The sequence below is a fragment of the Theobroma cacao genome, chromosome 6 (assembly GCF_053813885.1).
Source record: "Theobroma cacao isolate CCN51 chromosome 6, ASM5381388v1, whole genome shotgun sequence".
Lineage (NCBI taxonomy): Eukaryota > Viridiplantae > Streptophyta > Magnoliopsida > Malvales > Malvaceae > Theobroma > Theobroma cacao.
Window position 1 is genome coordinate 7,040,828 of NC_142644.1, and position 22,292 is coordinate 7,063,119.

The 22,292-nt window shown below is 31.4% G+C and overlaps 3 protein-coding genes across 3 annotated transcripts; all 3 read left to right on the plus strand.

The window, feature by feature from the left end:
• Positions 1 to 3,568: 3,568 nt before the first annotated feature.
• Positions 3,569 to 6,018, plus strand: LOC18595564 (uncharacterized). The gene is made up of 3 exons (XM_007023574.3): positions 3,569 to 3,666; positions 5,221 to 5,321; positions 5,543 to 6,018. The coding sequence occupies exons 1-3, from the start codon at positions 3,569 to 3,571 to the stop codon at positions 6,016 to 6,018; spliced, it is 675 nt and encodes a 224-aa protein (XP_007023636.3).
• A 2,151-nt stretch (positions 6,019 to 8,169) lies between these two features.
• LOC18595565 (vacuolar-processing enzyme delta-isozyme-like) lies at positions 8,170 to 10,535 on the plus strand. The gene is made up of 9 exons (XM_018123108.2): positions 8,170 to 8,385; positions 8,518 to 8,682; positions 8,779 to 8,935; positions 9,097 to 9,182; positions 9,273 to 9,472; positions 9,623 to 9,671; positions 9,744 to 9,962; positions 10,059 to 10,265; positions 10,383 to 10,535. Exons 1-9 carry the CDS (start codon positions 8,170 to 8,172, stop codon positions 10,533 to 10,535), a joined length of 1,452 nt encoding a protein of 483 aa, XP_017978597.2.
• Positions 10,536 to 12,944: 2,409 nt separating this feature from the next.
• LOC18595566 (thionin-like protein 2) lies at positions 12,945 to 13,556 on the plus strand. Its single transcript, XM_007023576.3, has 2 exons — positions 12,945 to 13,299; positions 13,495 to 13,556. Exons 1-2 carry the CDS (start codon positions 13,035 to 13,037, stop codon positions 13,554 to 13,556), a joined length of 327 nt encoding a protein of 108 aa, XP_007023638.1. The 5' UTR covers positions 12,945 to 13,034.
• The last annotated feature ends 8,736 nt before the right edge of the window (positions 13,557 to 22,292 follow it).

A 22,292-nucleotide genomic window follows, 5' to 3' on the forward strand; every position in this document is an offset into this window, starting at 1 on the left:
TTTTTTTTTAATGTGATTTAGTGAGTTGTTGTCAGATAAAATAAACTGACCTTAACCCCACTAACTTAAACGTGATAAATAAAACTGATATTAATTAAACTTCTTTATTTACTTAAAGACCCTTATTTTATTCTCTATTTTATTAACAAACCCAAAGTCATAACTGCAATTATAAAAAGTTGAACTTATATTATATTTATTTATTTATTTAATATAGATTATAACTTTTTATATAATTAATTAAGTAGGATATTTTTGAGGGTATTAAATATAGGTTATACTTCAACCTTAAAAAGCACTTGAATTAGTGGATTACAAATTCCTTGGTGAGCCAAGGGAGAGGAAGTAAGCATCAAGGTCAAATTTGTATAAATCTCTTGTGTCCTTTGTGTTTGTTTTAATTTGTCACTTATGTTCTTACTTGCATATCATCTCAAAGTTTTTCAACTAAGGACTTTCAAATATCTTGCTGCTTGGTTTTAAAGGCTCTTAGCTTAGCATAGCTCTTGACTTGTGAAAAATGAGTTTCAAAGAGATTTCAAAATACTCAATTCACCCTCTCTTGAGGTTTACCTTGGAGCTTAACGATTCTAACACAAAGCATAAGATTCCACACATAAGTTAAGCAAATGATCACTTATGCAACTCTCACATGAGATTTTTTTTAGCTATTTAATTTGAATTTTTATTCATTTTTTATATTTCTATTTTCAATTTTTATTTATTTATTTTTCTTTCTTTCATGCACATATTTAAACTTGGAAAATTGTTTCAGAAAATGCTATGAATAATAAAAATATGAAAGATAAAATTTTAATCATTCCTTTATTTCATTATTTATTTATTTATTATGTACATATTTAAGACTATGAAATTATTTCAAGAAAATGTTAATTAAGAATAATAAAAATTGTAAAAAAAATTAACTAATTAAATTAAAAAATTATAATTATTTAGAAAAAATATTTTATAAAAGGAATTTTTTTAGGGAAGTTACAATTGATAATTTTCTTAAAATTTTCAAAATAAAATAATTGTGGGACCAAAAGTTTTAGGGGAAAGATTTTTATTTATAAAACATAATAGTAAAGTAATTATCAAACAAAATACATAAAATAATATAAAAACTAAAATAAAATATATATAATAATAAAAATAGATAAATAAGAAATAGAAAAAGATTTAACCCAAACATTTTTAATAAATCATTCAATTCCAGCAATGAAATTTCTTCAGGTGATTTTCTTGAATGTTCTTAAGGTGGGAGAACTCTCTTAGTTTTTTTCAAAAGTGCTGAGAAAATTCGAGAAATGTTTCCAATATAAAATAATAATAATAAAAATAAAAATAATTAAGCTAAACAAAATTAAATATGAAATTAATACTTATTTATTAAGATTAAAAATAGGATAACAAATGATTAATCGATATTATTTTTTTTTGAATGGGCATTATGAAATGTTAATACCTTATGTATACATAACCGTACAGCTAAATCTAAATTTATTTCATAGATCATAATCTATTATTTTTAATTAAAACTAAAATATTATTAAAAAAAGATTTAATTAAGTGACTAATCACATTTAAATAAAAATAATTAGTGACTTCGTCTTTTTCGCCGTTTAGGTTTTTGGACTCAAACATTACGACTAACAACAAAAAACCAACCCATATCAGTAACTGAAGAAAATATGCATTTAATATACATAATTAACAGATAAAGCCAGTGTTCTTTGCCTCAGCCAACCCTCATCGAAAACTTGAAATCAATTTTGCATAAAACACGGTAACTTAAAAGTGCAGTTCCAAAAGCACAAGAACATGGAGAAAACTTGAAGTCAATAATGCATAAAGCAAGCATTCTCCAAGGAAAAGCCAGCCGAGAGAGAAGAGCAACGTAATCGATTCAATTGAAGAGAGAAACCGAATCACAACAAGAGGGAAGTTTCCAGTGGGGAAACTCCTCCAATGACTCACTTTAGCATTTCATTTTTAAAGTTATTTTTTTTTAAATATTAAATTAAATAACCAATACTTTAAATTAATAAGTTTTACATATCAACAACTGATATTTATCTTAATATATCTAACGATTCTTATTTAATGACCTTACACTATGGTCAATTTTTATAACCTTAGAGTAGAATTCAGCTTGACGTTAAGTGTGTGAATTTCTAGTTTTATTGAACTCCAATATATATATACACACTAATATACTTCCTATGCGTTGGGTTAGGAGACTGCTATTTTGTAAGTATTTTTCAAAATTATTCTGTGAGCATTGTTCGAAGTATTAAAGGGAAGCTTATTTATAAGAACAGTGCAGGAAATTTGCATAACATATGTGGAAGTTTGGAGGCTACATGCAAATATATTGTTGAAATATATGAACTTTGAGTGTTGCAATATATATATATATATATATATATATATGAAATTTTGTGTATTTTTAGTGTCAGTTTAGAACAGATTTTCTACGAAAAAATTAAAGGCAGTCTCATGGGTGAGTTACAATTAGTATTGTATATTGCTTACAATTATTTGTAAATAGTGAACAATAGTATATTTGAAAACATAAGTTAAAGAAAACAATTTTGACAATAGTAGCAACCCTTGTTTCTTTGTTTTGCTACTTACCACAGAGAAAAAATAACAATAGTTAAGCAAATAAAATAACAATTTAAAATATTGAAAATCAAATGATTCAAGAATAAATTTAATTTCGTAAAAAATCTAAAACTGACCTTGAGACAATTAATTTTGTACAAAACCATAATAGAAAAAACAAAAGTATTAGCAAAGGATTAAACCAAATATTATAAAAAATTAACAGTATTAATAATAAAATTAGAGTAAAATGACACTCAAACATGAATTCGAACAGTCCCAATTTGAAGTCAATTTTAATATATAAAAAGATAGTATAGATATGTTTGCACAGCTAAATGGGTTATTGAAATAAACTTCCCGTTTTAACTGACTGATTACTGTAAACCGTCTCTCCTTCCCTCCCCATCTCTCTTTCTCCTACTTTCTTTTGCTTTCACTTAATCCCATGATCTCAAGTAAGGACACCGTTTCCTTTATATATATATATATATGTATATTCATTCTCTTCTTTAATCCCTTTTCCATTTTGCGTTTGAGTTGCAGTATTTCTTTTCTTCTTTTTCCATCACTATACTCGTATACAGAAAAGAATAAACATATGTAAAGGCTGAATGCATGCTTCAAACATCAAAGGACGACTAGGGGACTGAATTCCCAGATGTTTCGCTTGCATGTCATATATTATAGATACACGTGCGCTTATAAATGCTTATATTTCCACCCTGGCTGGGCAATCCTCTCTTACATATGCACAAAGTGTAGATACACTGTTGCCATTGTTTTTCTTTCTAATTTAATATCTCTTTGGGCAATTTCGTTTTTCTTTTTAAATATCTTCAATTTTCCTTCTTTTCTTTTTTTTTTTCAATTTCTTTTGTGAGTGTGGGGATGGTGCTTGTAACAGGAAAACTGAAGTGGGCTTTTTGAATGGAATGTGATTGTGGAACAGATAGTAATGGGGACAGTTGTGAGTAAAGCTGCAAATGGGATTGGAGGCGTACTTGGAAACGTGTTAGCAGCTCCATTTAAGAGCGTTTTTGGTGGATCATGCGAGTAAGCAATTTATAATTATTGTGCTTTCTTTTCAATTAAAAGTCTTATGATCACTTGCTAGTTTCTGTTCAATATTTTAATTAGGGAACCAAATGAGTGGGAACTATGGACATATATTATCTTTATTCTATCATTCATCTGCATTGCACTTTTCCAATAAATCTACACTTGAGATTATTGTACAGTGATGAAAGCATTAAGAAAAACATGGTAGTATATGTCATCTTTATGTAACTTAGTTAATGGTAGGATAACCCTTTCGCAGTCATGATATAGCCTTGCCATGAAGTTGAACTCCAGATAGGTTAAGAAACTTCTGTATGCCTGGATAAGCTAAATGTACATTCTCAAAAAAGATTTGCATGTAATAACTATTATCCTGCCAATCATGTCTGAGTGGTAAAAGTTTAGATATAGGAATATAGTTGTTTTTCTCTGTATCCAGCAATTTGTCTGGTATGTGTTTGCAGGAGTCCTCTTTCCTATTGCAAAGATTTACTCATGTTAGTATGTAGCTGCATTCGAGATTGATTTTCCATAATAGTAGACCCACTGATCTGAAAAGTGCTTTTCTTTTCAATTTTCTCTTTTCTGTCCAATGTTGGTCTGACCTTTTCCTAGGATTTTGTTATATTTGTTGATTGCCTTAGATTGTTCCTTTTGTGTCTTCCAGTATCTACAATGATTCAAGATGTGTAAGGGTCAATTAAATCTATCCCAGAGGAGGAAAAAACTCATAGGCCGTGTTACTTGCAAAACCAATGTTAACCACTTGAACTAGTAGGCATGGGATTATAGCTTAAGAGAACAGCTCTTCATACATAATTCATGTCTGCCTTCCATCAACTGCTTAAATGACAAGGTGCCAAAATTGCTGTCGTTCGGTGAAACTATTTTCTCCTTTATGCAGCCTTCAGATTCTACCATTTTTTTTTTTTACTCCTTTAAGCTATGACTTAATTAATCACTCAGGTATAAACACAACGCAGAGAGGACTTTAGCCACTTTTCCACAAGGATATATAGAACATGATCTTATTGGGCTCCAACCACCTTAGAGATTCATCCATTTCGACTAAGTGCTTGTTTTAAGGTGAAAAAACATTTCTGTATTCACAACCATGTGCTCTGACAAAGATTCCCTGATATAGTTTAGGTGAGCAACAAGTAAATGATTTTGTTAAAACCATCTTTCCATCTTTTCTATCTCAAGTTCACAATTTAATTTGCTTTAGACTTATACTTCATAACCATCTTGCTTTTACAAACTGGGCCCCGGTTATGGCCTGACTCTCAGCTCAACATGAAGGCCCTCACTTTTCATTTATGCTGCATAACTGATTCAATCGAAATGTATAAGCATTTCTTCAATTACCAATAGCATTTTCCGAATGAGAATTGATGACTTTTGCTTACTTCATGTGGAAGGAAACCTTTCGATTTGTGTTTGGCCATCAGGCACAATAGCCATGGATGGTGACCACATATGGATATCGAAAATATGGTTATTTCTTGTAGTTTGTTTGGTGTTGATATCCAATTCCTTGCTTTGCAGGGGCATTTGTTCAGGGCCATGGGATGCAATTTGCTTTATTGAGCATCTATGTGTCTCCAATCTGGTGAAGCTATTGATGATTTTGGGCCTTTGTTTCATAAGTAATCTGTTCTGAACACAATGTTTTACTTATAAATCTACAAAAAAATTTCCAAATAAACTTTCTTGGAATTCTTGCGCATGGATTTTGTGTATTCGAAATAGGACCAAACAACATCTTCTAAACTGCTAAGATCTTTTCCTCTTACTCTTTAAACCTTCATTGGATTCACGATAAGCTAACAATTTCTTTTTCTTCTTCATATTTTCTGTTTTGTCACAGTTTTGATGTTCCTGTACCTATTACTCAAGTTGGGGATATGCCAATGCATCATAAGAAGCCTTTGCAAGATATGCTGGGCAGGTTGTGAAACATACTGGTTTGCATTAGAAGATGCTACCTGTTTCTTGTGGCACAAGCTTAAGAACACAAAACGTGTAAATCGCTACCACCGTCGTCGTCGTTTTCAAGACATTGAAGTAGGGATTAGTTCAAGCAGTGATAATGATTATTCAGATAATTATCATCATCACCACCACCACCTAAGTTTCTCCAAAAGGAAGAACACGGAAAGAAATAGGCATAGACTGCACAGCAATCACCCTCATCACCATCATGTAAAGTTGAAGACTAGTGAAGTTTCAGTTCATCTAAGGGCCAGTTCCAGAAGGCTAAGAAGTTCTCGACGCCCTCAATTAATTAAAGGCAGAAAACCTCAAAAAGAGGTCAACATATATAAGAGGAGGAGGATGGGGTGATAAGAGCAGCAGAGAAGATGATGCTATATGTGGATCTTTTATTGGTGCTTGTCTATGGTGTCGATGGGCTAGCATGTTACCTTTTCAGTATTTACATGGTCTTGCATGCAAATGTTTAGATGTTGAAAGCTATCATATGATATTACAATCAAATCCATTTTTGTTAGTCAATTATAAGTGAATACTAATACCTCTCACCTTTTTTATTATGACATGATATATTAATATGATGAAATGATCATGTGCGATTTTGACTCTCTACGTCAACGTCATATGAGTATAAAATGACAAACGATATTTTTATTATAATGACAATTGATGAATCATTAATCATAAAACCTTATCAAACTCAAAATAAAAATATTAAAACTTAATTAAATATAATAAAAGAATGAAAACTTATTTAAATTTTCTTACATAATTTGAGAACTTTTTCAATCATTATACCAAAATAAAAAAAAAATCCATTGAGCTTAGACTCTCTCTTATTCTATAAAAACTCACCCTCTTTCATTTTAATATTCGAACTCTTAAAATGTCCAAATTAAAATTTAAAGTTCTAACTGTTAAAGTCATTAATCGTTAATTATACTTATTGTAATTTCATTAATTTATCATTAGTCAAACAACAAAAAAGGAAGATTAATTGGTCAAAGCAAAATGTTTTTAGCATGATAATTTTCACAAGTGTTTATCAAAGAAGCGAAGGAGGGAGAAGAGGTACAAACTTGTAAGCTTAACTGACTGGTCAAAAGAGGCACAGAAAGAATCGAAATGACGGAAGTTTCAAAGTTGACTAAAAAGGAGTTGATTCCCCAAACAAAGCAATGGTATTGAACGTTACCATTTCATTCATCCACGAGTCAGGCCCATACCCAAAGGTTTTCAACTAAACCATCCGTTTCTAATCACGGCCTCAACTTTGTACTATAAAATTAGGTTCCAAAGAAAGGACCACACCATTGCCAACAAGTAACCCTGTTTCAGCATCCACCAATTCATCAAGAGGTGAGATTCCAAATTTTCCCTTTACTCAATGTTTCTGTTTATTTGCTTAATTTTAAGTTCATGTTATCCTTCTTTTTTGTATATGATTTTCATTTTGATTGATTCTCCATGTTATAAATTAGCATAACAATTGAATAAAAAAAGAAAGAAATAGACCATTGTTCAACTCTTGTACATACAATTTGAAGGTGATAAACAGGTCTCATGAAGAAAGGAAAAAGTTGCTAAAATGAAAAGAGAGAAGATAATGTATGTGCACACATGAATAGGCTTAACATGTATGTACAAGAATTTGGTTTCTAAACAAAAATAAATCTCCTCTTTACACTGTTTCTTTAAATCTTCCTACTACAGTTTGGGCAACAAAAAGAAATCCACCATCTCTTTTCCTTGTTTCCTTAAATTTATTTACTACAATTTGGGTTTTTTATATATAGTTTCTTTTATAGACACCCTAACCAATATGTAATATTATACATATCATCTCATAATAGTCGATGAAAACAAAAAGACATCGTTTGGTTCGGGGTTTTGAAATATTATCATGATAATAGGATTTCTGAGTATTCACCTAGGGAATTAAATATGTACAAACATCTAGATGTATTATGTTATTTCATTGTTTGGTGAAGTCAATATATTATTAAGTATATTTGATTATAGTGTTTGGTTCAGTGGAAATATTCTAAGAAATAATCTTGATAATATGATAAATTTTTTAAAATACCCTTGAAGCTAAATTTTGTATATTTTTAATTTTTAATTTTTGAAATTATTTTAATTAAATTAAGTTATTCAATTTTTAAGTTTTTTTAGTTGAATTTAATTTAATTTTTAATTAACCTAAATTTATTTCTTTATTAAATTAAAACTTTTAGTTTTTTAATATATAAGATTATGACAATTTGAGGGTAAAGTTTTCCTTACCCTATTAGGAGAGGGGTGAACCTGTTTTCAAAAAATTTAAAGAAAGGCAATATATAGTCCAAAAATTTAAACAAGGTATGGATATACTGTGATAGCTAATATACTTACGATAACACTTAAGATGTAATTTTATTTTGTTCCTCTTGCTTATGCCTTGGTGGCTTACATTGACTAATTTTAAATAGCAATGAATTAGTTTTACAGGTCGAGAGCAAAATGATTCCTTGCTGCTTGCGCTTGTTTCTTTTTCTTTTCCTATCGATTTTTGCTGTTGAAAGTGGACGACTCAATGCAAATTCATACAACGTAGTATCAAGGTTTTCAGAGTTTAATCATGAGGACAATGTGCATCCCAACGTGAATGGCATGGAGGGCAAAAGATGGGCCATTCTGATTGCTGGTTCCCGTGGTTATGGGAACTACAGGCATCAGGTAAAGCTTAACATTATTTCACATATCATAAGCTCTATTCTTTTTTTTGAAAGGCGTATCATAAGCTCTATTCCATTCATTCCTATACTAAGGAGTTCATATTAATTAGTAATGGAAAACTATACTTGGCAGGCTGATGTGTGTCATGCATACCAAATTTTAAGGAACGGTGGATTGGAAGATGACAACATTGTTGTTTTCATGTACGATGATATAGCATTCAGTGTATACAATCCGAGACCCGGTGTCATCATCAATAAACCCAATGGAGAAGATGTTTATAAAGGAGTTCCGAAGGTAATTTAGTCGAATGTGCTTTCTCTTTTTTGCATGGAATTATAAGTTTTATATATATATATATATATATAGATATACTTGGTCTTTTTTTGATAGGATTACACAGGGCAAGATGTCAACATGAACAACTTCTTCGCTGTTATTCTTGGGAACAAAACTGGTCTTACCGGTGGAAGTGGAAAAGTCGTAGAGAGCGGTCCAAATGATCGTATTTTCATATATTATACCGATCATGGCAGCCCCGGATTACTTGGTTAGTACCCCCAATAACATTATCAACTAATTAAGTACAGTTAACCTTTTGGCTGATCTTCCTTTTTGAAGGGTAAACATGGTTCTCACTGAGCTTTTAATTATATTTAGCTTAATGAAAACTCTTAATAATTCTCTGTTTATGACTTTATACATTAACAGGAATGCCATCTGGTGATGACCTTTCTGCCAAAGATCTCATAAATGTGCTGAAGAAGAAGCATGAAGCTAAGAGTTACAAAAGCATGGTAAATTTATTATTTTTTGGCAATATATTAATAGCCCTTTTTAGATATTTTATTTATTTATTTATTTATTTTATGATGAACATATTTCAGGTTTTGTATGTTGAAGCATGCGAGTCTGGAAGTATGTTTGAAGGGATTCTTCCAAACAATTTAAACATATATGCAATCACAGCAGCAAATGCAGTGGAGAATAGTTGGGGAACATATTGCCCTGAAGGTTATCCCAGTTCCCCTTCAGAATTTGATACATGTTTGGGAGACTTATTCAGTATTTCTTGGATGGAGGACAGGTTCACTATTGTTTTAATTTAATTAAAAACTCTTAATTTTTTTTTCTATATGATATAAAGACAGGCATTATAAATGATATTTTCCAATTAATATAGTCATACTGATTGAATTTTCAATTTTCCTCTTTCCTTTTGGTTTAACATAAACAGTGACATTCATGATTTACGCAATGAAACTCTGGAGCAGCAATATCAAGTGGTAGGTGTTCAATGCTATATTAACACATCATCAAATAATTAATTAACATGAATTTTGTCATTGCATTTTCAGGTTAGGAGGAGGACAGCAGTGGATAATCTGGTTGTTAGTTCTCATGTCATGCAATATGGAAATATGACACTTGAAAAGGATGTTCTCTTCTCTTATATGGGTACAAATCCAGCAAATGATAATTATAAGCCTACTGCTACTGCTCACCCCATGAATTCACCAATGTCTTCAAAAGTTGTTAGCCAACGTGATGCCAGCCTCCTTCATCTCTGGCATAAGGTTTGGGGTCTTAACCCTTTTGAGCAAATTCCAAGATTAGACAATATACATACATATGTTCATTAATTTTTAATTTTGTTTGAATTGATATTGTAGTTTCATAGGGCTCCTGAAGAATCTGCAGAAAAGGCTGAAGCCCACAAAAGGTTGCTTGATGAACTTTCCCACAGGAAGCACATTGATCGAAGTATAAATCAGATTATAGCAATTCTTTTTGGGCATCAGAATGTCTCAGAGATGCTCAAGTCTGTTCAATCTGCTGGACAACCTCTCGTTCATGATTGGAATTGCTTCAAAATGCTTGTAAGTAGTTCAAAGATATACTATCAAAAATCCCAACCAAGCACTAGCTATAGTAATTACCATAATTCACATGTTTTGAGGCTTACCCTCTGCTTGTTTTACTCTTTGCTTTTGCAGGTTAATGCTTTCAAAAATTACTGTGGATCCACATCTAGGTACGACATGAAGTATAGTGGAGCTTTTGCTAATATGTGCAATGCTGGGGTGAATATGAAGCAGGCTACTGCAACTATAACTCAAGCTTGCTCCATGCATTCTCCTAGTTCATGAAAGCTATATATCTTGAAAATAAATTTAATAATCTGAATGGCATTCACAATATCTGTGATGTACTTCAAATTAAAGCTTTTACATGATAAATGCATGAAATAAGTTGTTGTCTTATATGTTGTGCTTGCTCTATATTTATAATTACTTGTGATAAATAATTAAGTGATAGTTATATAAACTTTATTAGTATCTTTAAAAAATAAATGAAAAATGATCCAGAATTACCTTTTACACCATTTGGCCTCGAGATATGTCTCCAATCTCCTACCGTCCACCACATTGGGGCCACCCACTTTGATGGCATCGCTGTCTCCATATAATCTCCCACTTTTGAGGATCCAAAGATTTCACAAAGGATGTGAAAAGCAGAATCATGTAAATAATAATTTTATTTTCTTATAAAAAAAAGCAGTTATATATATAAAGAAAAAATGAGTAACACGGATTATGATATGGATAATATAAAATTATGAAAAATTATTAAATAAACTTTTTTACAATTTAACTATATATCCAACAAATAAACGTATAAAACATGTAAAACAAACTTGTCATATGAAGCATGTATGAACCCACTACAATTACCAAATGGTTTGATAACTTCTTATTATTAATAATTTAAAAAGGAAATTACCAAATGGAACCATGACAAACCCTAACAATCCTATGAGTTAAATGATTTTAAATAATGCAAAGGCAATCAAATTATCAAATCTATATAAATATGGAAATCATCAATATGTTTTTTTTTTTACAATTTTATTTTCACCTTACCAAAATATCACAATTAAGATAAAAAATATTATGATGAATAATAATTCAAGTTACTCCAATTGCTGTTATTCTCAAAAAGAATTGAAATTCAAAATTCGAATCCTTACTTCTTTTTGTATTTTGATATAATATCTAAAAAAATCCTTAAACTATTAAAAAAATTTAAATAAATTTTTATTTTTTTATTTTGAACCAAATAAACCCTTACGATTAATTATTAATTTAGTCAAAATACTATTTATTATTCTATGTCACATGACGCTAACAGGACATGCTAACATATGACATGTAACATAGTCAAAATTAATGATGATATGACATGCTGATTTAACATAATTGATGATAATGTGACATACTAATTTGACATAATAATATGATCATATTGTATTTTTCACTCTCCACATCAATACCATGTCAATGACATGTGGATATAAAATGATAACTGATATTTTGATTAATGAAAATTATTTAATAATTAGTTATAAGAGTTTATTTGATCCAAAATAAAAATACTGAAACTTGATTAAACATAATAAAATAATAATAATTTATTTAAAATTTTTAAAATAATTTAAAGACTTTTTTAGATACTATACTTTATGTTTTCAAAAAAAAAAAAAGTCATTATCTATTAAGAGCTCACATTAAAGCTACCATAAATATATTTATCCTACAAATGGCGGCATAAGCCTTAAATGGTAATAGTTACCTGTGGCGGCAATTCTAAGAGAAGTGCTTTATATCAACGTTCTTAAGGTTTAATGTCCACGTGACGTCCGCACCACGGCGTTGGCTGTGCGTACACAAATCTTGGCTGCAGCCTTGAAATAAGTACGTTATTTATAAATATTGATTAAGATTAATTAAATTATTATTTTTTAAAAAAATTATTAAGTTTAAGAAGAAATGAAACAAAAGAAAAAAAATTATAATTGAATTTAAATGAACAAATAATTGAAATGTAAGTATTTATCACATGATTAACCCATATAAAGATAGAATCATATATTTTATTATCTTTAAAGAATTACATATTTTTATCTATAATCTTTCAAAAAAGAAAAAAAAAAGCACTAATCAAAAGATTTACCTTGATAATCTATTATGTTCATCCATGCGATAGTACTACATTGAATGCAGCATGATAGATTAGATCCTATATTTACTATTTAAGGTTTTAAAATGTGTACAAAAACAATTTGGGAAAAAGATGAGTTACAAAAAGTAATGAGTAAAGGTTATTGAATTTCAATTCCCAGTTAGTTAAAAATAATATTTAGAGATTGATATATATTATAAAGACAAAAAATAATACAATATAATTTTTTTTTTATAAGAACATTTTGATTTTCTCCCCATTGAGAATTTTTTATTTAAAAAAAACACTTAATATAGTAATAAGTATTTAATTCAACAATTTGTGCATATTTTTGTCTCTAAGAAAAAAAATCTAAAAACAAAATAAAGCCGAGCTCGATCCGTAGGGTGGGCTTGTAACCAAAAAGGGCGTTAAAAGTGGTGGAAAGTTGGAGATGCATGGCGGAGGAGGTGCAGTATACCTTCCCCTGCCCTTGGCCTTGGGGAAAGGGACAGTAGCCACCCCCCATGGATGGGTTGCAACCAATGAAGTCTATAAATAAAGCTCTCTTGAACAACAGGAAGAGCCGCCAATAAGATTTCTGTCCATTAAAATCTATATCAATCTTGCTTTCTGCAAAGAAAACAATGGGGGGAAGAGGAGTGTTGATGGTATGTTTGGTGTTGGGGCTTCTGATGGGACACTCCCACTCCGACACTTCTTTCCAAATCTGCTACTGTGGTTGCTTCGTTTCGTGTGTTATTACACCAGGAAATAATGCTTTCTCTTGCGCCATCAACTGCCTGCAGGAATGTATCTTTAGGAACTATCTTGTCGAAGACACCCAATACTTCTGCAAGCTTGGTTGTTCTACCTCCAAGTGCACGAGTCTCAGCTCCAAAGAAAATCCTGGTAAACTTACTAGTCTTCTTCTCATCTCTCTCTCTTTTTGGATTTGAAAAAAAAAAATTTGAACCCTACTCTTTAAGCATAGGATTATATACTAATTAATGAGTCAAATACTCGCATACTTCTTTATCTCTTTTCGAAACAGACACAAGCATAAACTCATCTGTGTTTTGTTCTCTTTTGTCTTTAATACCTTAGCTGAAGCCAATGTTGGAAGCTGCGTGGATTCTTGCTCAGACACATGCGCTGTGAAGAACTAATTAACCAATATATACGAGAGATAGTATTCAGTTTATGACTGTGTTAATTGGCCAAATAAATAAGTGATGGATGGAACCAAGGGTCCTCCGAAAATGAAAGACATATATTTGAAACTTGGCTCCCCTAATTTAATAAATATTTTATTTTATATTTTATATTATGTTGATAAGCTTGAAAATTAAAATGATAAATATTTTTACAATTTTTAGATATATATATGTGTGCGCGTGCTAGTTATTATTATTATTTTTTTATTTTGACTTTTAAATAAATATCATATTAATTTTGCTCTATATGAACCTAATCAAATAAAGAAACTTGAGTTGAATAATCCTTTGGAAACCAAACAAAGTCCAGATGACCTCAAACCCCTTGAAAATAAAGCCACCCTTCCATGCCCAAGCAGGCCCTTGCATTCCCCCCTTCACAATTTCAGCTACATATTAGAGACCAAAGTGATAACAATCCTTCCCAAGAATACCAAAACCACAAAATCAAGTCTAAAAAAAAAAGTCCCTTAATATGTTGTAGAAGAAAAAAAATATATTTTCCAATTACAAGATGCCATACGTCCAAAATTGGTATATAGCAGAAAATTTTCAAAAATGAATCACATATCGCCACATGGACTAAAGACATCATTAATATAACCATATAATTAATTATAAAATAATTAATTTATTGACTAAATTATCTCAATGACACATAGTTGAACCAATTAAAATTCATTCATTTGTCACATATTTTTCTCCTAAAATAATTTAAAGATAATATTTAAATTGGATCAATTAAAATTTAAGTATTAGTTATGCAATTTATCTCTAAATAAATCAAGATAACTTAAAGATAATATTTAATTTTTGACCAATTAAAATTTACCAATTTGTCATCTAATTTATCTATAAAAATCATGATAATTTGGAGATAAAATCATATTTTGGTCATTTAATTTATCTCTAAATAAATTAAAATAATCTACAAATAAGACTTAAATTCGACCAATCAAAATGTAAAGGCTTAGAGTTTGGTCAATCAAAAGGCCATTTGTGAGTCATCATGACTTATCTCTAATTAAATTTAAATAATTTAGAGATAATTCAAAGCGACTAAATCCTCATGAAAGTCTCTCATCTAGCACTATAAATACAATGCTCCTGTAAGCCATTTGGGGATTCAAAAATTGAGAAGAAGAACATTTTTGAAGACTCAAAGCTTTACTGAAGTTCTCAAGTTCAAATCGTGTTCAAGATCAAGTCCAAGTCCAGACCTTTGAAGACAAAGTTCTCAAGATCAAGTCCAAGTTCATACCCTTAAAGATGAAGCACAAAGAAATTAATCAAAGAAATTCTAGAAATTATAGACCCACACCAAATCAAGTTCATACCCTTGAAAATGAAGCACAAAGAAATTAATCAAAGAAATTCTAAAGATTGTAGACTCACACCAAATCTTTGTAATTTGTCTTCAAATTTTCAAGTCTAAATTTACAACGCGAAATTTGTGTGTACAAATTTCTAGCACTCCCGGTTTGACAATCTCTGCCTCTTATCTTTTTCTTCAAACAAATCTTCAAATTGCAAAATGGCTTCTAAAAAGAACCTCACTAGCAAACTTGTTGTCAAGGTTACTCAAGCAAATCCTGTAATCTTTCCAACTTCATCATCAAGCACGATTGTTCCAACATTTCCATATAGCACTCAGTGAAGGACAAAAGCTCTTACTAAATTGTATGAGCAGACTTTCCAAGTCTTCAACCAAAATCTCTGTATGATACCTTTTCCCCAAGTTTTGAAGAAGTCTCTACCATGCAACTTTTTTCCTTCAATAGATCAAGTACAAATCAACTCCCATTCAAGGAACAAGATGGCTATTCAAGTCGTAGCTTTGTTCCATTATTCCCTCGCCAAAGTTCTTCGTCAAAAGTGAATTCTAGAGTGATGGTTGTCATGACAACTAGAATGACAACCCTAAAGAATAAGTTGCACTTTTTGCAAAGACTATGGATTCTCTAATGACAATCATCAGAGAAAAGAATAAGCAAATTGGCTCAATAATAGCAAGAATTAGCAACCTTACTAGAAAGGCATCAGTTGATCTTTGCCAAAATCTTTAAGAAATTGATGAGAATTTCACTACAAAAGTGGAAAATAATCTCTAACAAAAATCCAATGAAGTGTGACGCCACCAACTAATTAAATGAATTCATCAAGGAAGCCATCAAGGAATAGGTGGAAAGTGTCACCCAACCTTTGTACACTTATGCCAAGCCATACTCTTGGAAGATTGATTGCATGAGGATGTCACATAACTATCAGCCACCAAAGTTCCAACAATTTTATGGTAAAGGAAATCCTTGTCAACATGTTGCACACTTCATGGAAACTTGCAACAATGATAGCATAAATGGTGATTTTATGGTGAAGCAATTCATTCGATCTCTAAAGGACAATGCCTTAGATTGGTGCATGGATTTGGAGCCTGGGACAATTGACAATTAAGAGCAATAAGAATGTGAGTTCCTTAATTGATTCTACAACACTTAACTTGTGGTGAGCATGATTGAACTCATAACCTCACAACCATGGAAGGATATTCCTATTATTGATTACATCCACAAATGGATAAATATCAATCTCAACTGCAAAGAACGATTGTTCGAGTCCTCAGCCTTTGACATTTGCATCCACAGGATAAATTGGGGTTTACATTACATTTTTCAAGGCATTAAGCCTAAAATTTTTTACGAATTAGTTATCCATGTGCATGACATGGAATTAAGCATATCAACAATTAGAAATCAAGGACTTCTAGTGCAAGAACCAAAGAAAGGCAAGCAAAATGTCCATAACGGGGGTAAAACTTTGACAAATAATGGTGAAGGAAAACAGTCTATGACTATGAACACCAACCCCATCAAGGTGACTATTAACTTAAAGAAAACCCAAGAAACAAAGCTTGGCCTTTCACAAGATAAAAAAGAAAGCATCTTTGAAAGAAAGGTAGGAGAAGCAATATCTTTTCCTTGACTCAGATATCACAGAAATGTTGGAAGAACTTCTAAAGTCTAAGCTTGTAACACTCTTAATTTTTGTTGATGTAAACTAAGAATGATTTATGAAATATGGGGAGTCTTGAGGACTTTGATGATATGATATGTATGTCTAGTGTTTAAAAGTGTACATGTTGACACTTAGGAAAAATTTTGGGGATATATGTGATAAATCTCACTGTTTGAGGTTTTGGTCTAAGTTGGATGTTATGTTTGTGGATTTATGTGTATGAGATTAAGTTAAATGAATGATTTGAGGTGTAATATTAACAAATAATTATTTTGGGGTATTAAACTTGGATTTTTGGAAGTTTTAAAAGCTTCAAACGACCTGTAGGGGAAGATGTATCGATACATTTTTAGCAAAAAGAACAATATGGGGTGTTCTGAAGAAATTCTATTGATACATTTAAGGATGTATCGATAGATTTGGGAATTGATGAATATGTATCGATACATTATCCCAATGTATTGATACATTTGAAGCAAAGAGCACCTAAGGGGAAAAGTATCAATACATTTCTCACGTGTATCGATACATGTTGGGTAGGGAACATTCTGCCTTAAATGTATCGATACATTACCCTAAATGTGTCGATACATTCATTCAAAATTAGGTTAGATGTATTGATACATTTTGTCAATATATCGATACATTAGAAAGGAAAGGCAAAAATAAAAGGGGTTCAAGCCATTTTTGCCCAACTCTTTCTCTCAACTCTTTCTTATCCTTTCTCTTTCTAGAAACCCAAAACCTTAAGGCCCCAAATAGATTTTTGAAGTGATTTGAAGCTATTTGGAGCTTGGGAAACCATCTTGAAGGTAAGATTTAACATTTTTATTGATTATTTTTCAATTTAATCGGTTAATAACTTCAAGTCTAACTTTTTTCCAGATTTAGTATTTTTCCCTCTTTAGCTTGGATTGGAGAATTTGAAGCTAAGACTCGTGCAATCCAACTTCTAAAGGAGAAACGGAGCTAAATCAACTCATTAGCAAGATAAACGATGATTGAAGGCAAATGATCGAAGCTTTGCAGGGCGTGCCTTTTCTTGCCACTATCAATGGGATTTAAGTTAAATGCACGTAATGCATAACGGACTATAAGTGCGTTGCCATGGTACTAGGATAAAAATATGTATGCCTAAATGGATGAATCTAGGTTAGAGAACAATATATGTGAATTATGAATTGTGTATATGTATATATGTGAATTGTGTGTGATTGTGTGCTATGATGTGAGCTACATAGGTGGCCTATGCTATATGTGTGCCTAGACTAGGACATCTAAAGGCTATGTTAAACCCCTAGGAGTAGATTACCCTAAGTGAATGATATGTTGAGATGATTTGATTGTATGATGCCTTGGAGACTTAAAGGCACTTAAAACTCTAACCAAGCTTAAGACGATTGAAGCTCGACAAATGTGATTTGTGGTTTGATGAGGAAAAATGTGAATGATAAAGGCATGATATCCTTGTTTGTAAACGTGTGTTCCATCCGAGGAATGAATTTTGAGCATTGATTTGATTTATGGTTAAGTGGATTTTTGTCCCCCTTGTGACCATTTTAGTGCCTATAGGGATGATGGTAAGAAGGGATAGTGGCATTAATCCCGCCTGTGATTCCTGCCTATAGTGCTTTGATGTCATCCATTGAGATTACTCCAGTAAATGATTTATTCTCCGCTAGCTGTTTTGGTGTTAAGCAATAGTTGTTTCTCCATCAGCTACTTCAATGCTGAGCGTGATCTGTTTCTCCGTTCGTTGCTCCACCAGTTGGCCACCGAGAGTGATCTGACTATGCCCAGAGGAGATCCACTTGTTGAATTTGATTTGCATATGACATGAGATAGTCGTAGAGAGGCTTAGATAAATGTGATATGACTTTGATGTGATACTCCAACGATTAGAGTGTGCCGTGCACAATGATTTGTATAACTTTAATCGACTTCAAAAGTAAGCCTAACGATATTTGTGATGATCTTTAAGGTCATTGAGGTTGATGATATGCCCTCATATTGGAGATTTAGGGATAATGATATGCCTTGTATTCAGAGATGTTTGCTAGAACATCTAGATGCATATATGGTGTATATATTTTATATGTGTTTAATGTATATATATATATATATATGATTTTATTTATCTATACCACTCATTGAGTATTATGGTACTTACCCATTTGTATACCATGTGTAGATAAATAGGCCATAGAGTTGTGTGGTAAAGGTCATTCAACGATAGACCGATTTTGGCATCTGATAGGTTCTCTATTTTGGTCACTTTGCAAAGTCAATTAAAGCCTTCCACTGTGGATAATGTGTGTAGGCATTAAGTGCCATGTTATATTGTGTATTAAGGGCTAATATGCATGAACCAATTTAGATGGCTAACATATGGTCTTATTATTGTTCGTATGGAAATCAAGCCAAATATATTGTATTTTATTCAAATTTATTATGAATATTTGATGATTGAATCCCTTGGCCTATGTATGTTTGAATAGGAACTTTGAGTCTTGCTCAAGTTTAGTGGGCTTGTCTGCTAGGCTAATGCGTCGGTCATGGCCCTTGGGTTTAGGTCGTGACAAAGCTTATTCAGTTGCCACAGATGAAGCAACCTAAACAAGTTGATCGAATAAATGACCCTAACTACTGCAAGTACCATCCCTTGGTTGGTCAACCTATAGAAAAATGTGTTGTCTTGAAAGACAAAATCATAGGGCTATACAAGGATGGGAAAATCGAGTTTGAAGAAGAAATGGTGGCAACAAATGTGGCATCAATAACTAGCATGCTTTCTCAACTTAATGTGTTGAGAATGAATATAAAATTTTGATATTTCAACTACATAATGTGAGCCTCAAATGTAGAGGAAGCATTCAAGCTTCAAGAAAATGGGGGCAAGGCATGTGATTCCACAATTAAGGATCTAGACAATGAAAGATGGATCCTAGTTACTCATCAAAAAGGAAGAAAGAAGAATCCACCCATGGACAAGTAAGCATTAAGAAAGATCCAAAACGATGAAACAACCATCCAAGGAATTGATGCCAAAGACAATGCCAAGGAAAGTAAGTTCAAGCAAGCATTAGAAGTCAATTGTGCAAAGGTTTGGACGGCTAATCACCTTGAATGAGTTCATGCTAGTTTTTAATTCAAAAATGAAAGTCCGATTCCCATATCTTGTTTCCAAATTGACAAAGATGTTTAGAATGAAGAAAAAATTAAGTTTGATTCAAGCGCCTCTTATAGTGTAGAAATTACTTTTTCTGATAAAGACTTATTGTTAAGGTTTACCCCTTATGATCAACCTCTTTTTGTTATGGGATATAGTTGTGAACAGAAGATCAATAGAATTCAAATAGATGATGGATCTATTATCAACTTACTTCTACTAAAGACAATGACAAAGCTTCGAATGCTTCTTGATGGATTATTGTAAAGTCGCTTGATAATCCAAGATTTCAATCTAAAAAGGAAAGAGCTATAAGAAAAGTTAGACTTCAACTTTTCATTGATAACATGGAATCCTATCCATTATTTCATGTGATTGATGCTAACATAACATACAACATGTTGTTAGGGAGACCTTGGATGCATCAAAATGGTGTAGTCTTATCAACACTTCATCAATGCTTTGATTATTGTAGACATGGTCAAGTGAAGACAGTCATTACAAACATTAAACCATTTATAACAGTAAAGGCACATTTGGTTAATGCTAAGTTCTTTTTGGAAAGTACCTTCATAGAAGATGTACAACTCAAACACGATCAAGGAAATGATGAAGGACAATCATGTCAAAAGAGGAAGGAAAGAAATCGTCTTCGTCTACAAAGGAAAATGATAACATTATTAAAGGTTTCAAAATTATGACTTTACCACTCACTAGCTTGGAAGAATCAAAAATTGCTAAGCCTCTATTAAAGGGATTCATAAGGCCAACAGAAAGGCCATTGATTGAACACGATGATTTTCCTTCTCAAAAAGTTAATAGTTTCAACCCTAATGCTTATAAACTTTAATAAAGGCTAACTACAAGCAAGAAGAAGTTTCCAAATTACTTAGTAAAGGAATTGATCATAGTTCAAATCATTTGGCGCATAAGTTTGAAAAGATTTAGTAATTATAGAAAAATAATTTTTCAAAATTACTTGGTAAAGGAATTGATCATATTAAGGCCTTTAGCTAGCCCAAATCATATTTGAGATAACTTAATTAGTAAGTTCTTTCTAATTAAATTTCTTTAATTAGAAACCTAAACCATTTTAGGAAACTTCCTAATTTGAGTATCTATCCTAAACCATTTAGGAAGGTTTAATGATCATAATCATGCATCCTAAACATTGTAGGAAACTTCTAAATATATCCTAAACATTTTAGAAAACTTTCCATATTTAGCCTTAACACTTTAGGAAACTTTCTAAATCTAGAAACTCATCCTAAGTATTTTAGGAAGGTCCTTATCCACTTTATAATCTTGAATTATCCATTTACTAATTTAAAGTTCTAATCATTATTAGAAGTCTTAGTTCATTAGTAAATTTTCCTTGATTAAAAATCTTTCCTAATCAAATTAGGATGTCATCTTCACAAGTTGACTTGCCATTTTAATTAAGCTTATCTAATTTAATTAGATGTTGACCAATTTAAATCATAATCCATTGATTTAGTGAGTCCTCATCCAAATGAGCAAGACTTAATTGATTTGAAGATTTGATCTCAATAAAATTATTGATTGAAATCAATCAAGGATCCTATCCATGATTTTTTGTGCACATCCCTAACATTTAGGGATTCATTGATCAGCCAAGGAAAGAATCCTTGCTAACCATTGCTTGCTGCCTTGTGTGACAACTCGCCACCAAACCAAGGGTTAGGGAAATCGACTGTTGCTCTTTGGTAGTCACGACACTCAGTGAAAAAGCTTCTAAAATTTCAGCATTTTTCAGCAGCCTTTGAAATTGATTTTTGGCCTAATTCTAACCTTACATATGAACAATTTCATGGTGAAATCAATTCTGGAATTTTTCAGAATTAATGCAAAACAATTTTGCACTAAAAGAGTCAAAACACATGTTGAAATTTTTCAACAAGTAGATTCGCTTCAGTTTTATTTTATACTTAAATTCAACTTCTTAAATTATGAACAATTCATGATTTTTTTTTTGTCCACATATCTAACAATTAGTGTGCAACAATTACGCATTTTATTTTCTGAAAATTAAGCATAAAACAGAATCAAACGTTCCATTTAAACCGCGCATATGCGTGCTAAAACTATAACAGGATAGCTTTCATTTTTTACTTCTTTCTTGCTCAACTTCAGCCCCTTGAATCATGAAATTTTCTTGATTATTTGCTGTCCACTTTCCAACAATTAATGTGAAACAATTTTACATTTTCTTTGTTGGAAAATAAGCATAATAAAAGTGAAAAATCTGCACCAAAAACCACATATGTTGTCTTTGCAAGATAGCTTCAAAAGTCAACCCCTTTTCATGCTCTTTTCTTGTGCTTCCTTTGCAAAAATTAAAGCACATATTAGGTAAGTCTTAAAAATGATTTAAATGAATTAAAACAAGATTAAAAGGAATAAAAACATTGCTTGACCTAATAAGAAATGGAATTGAAAAATAGATTATGAAGAAATCAGTTTTACTAAGAAACGCATTAAATCAA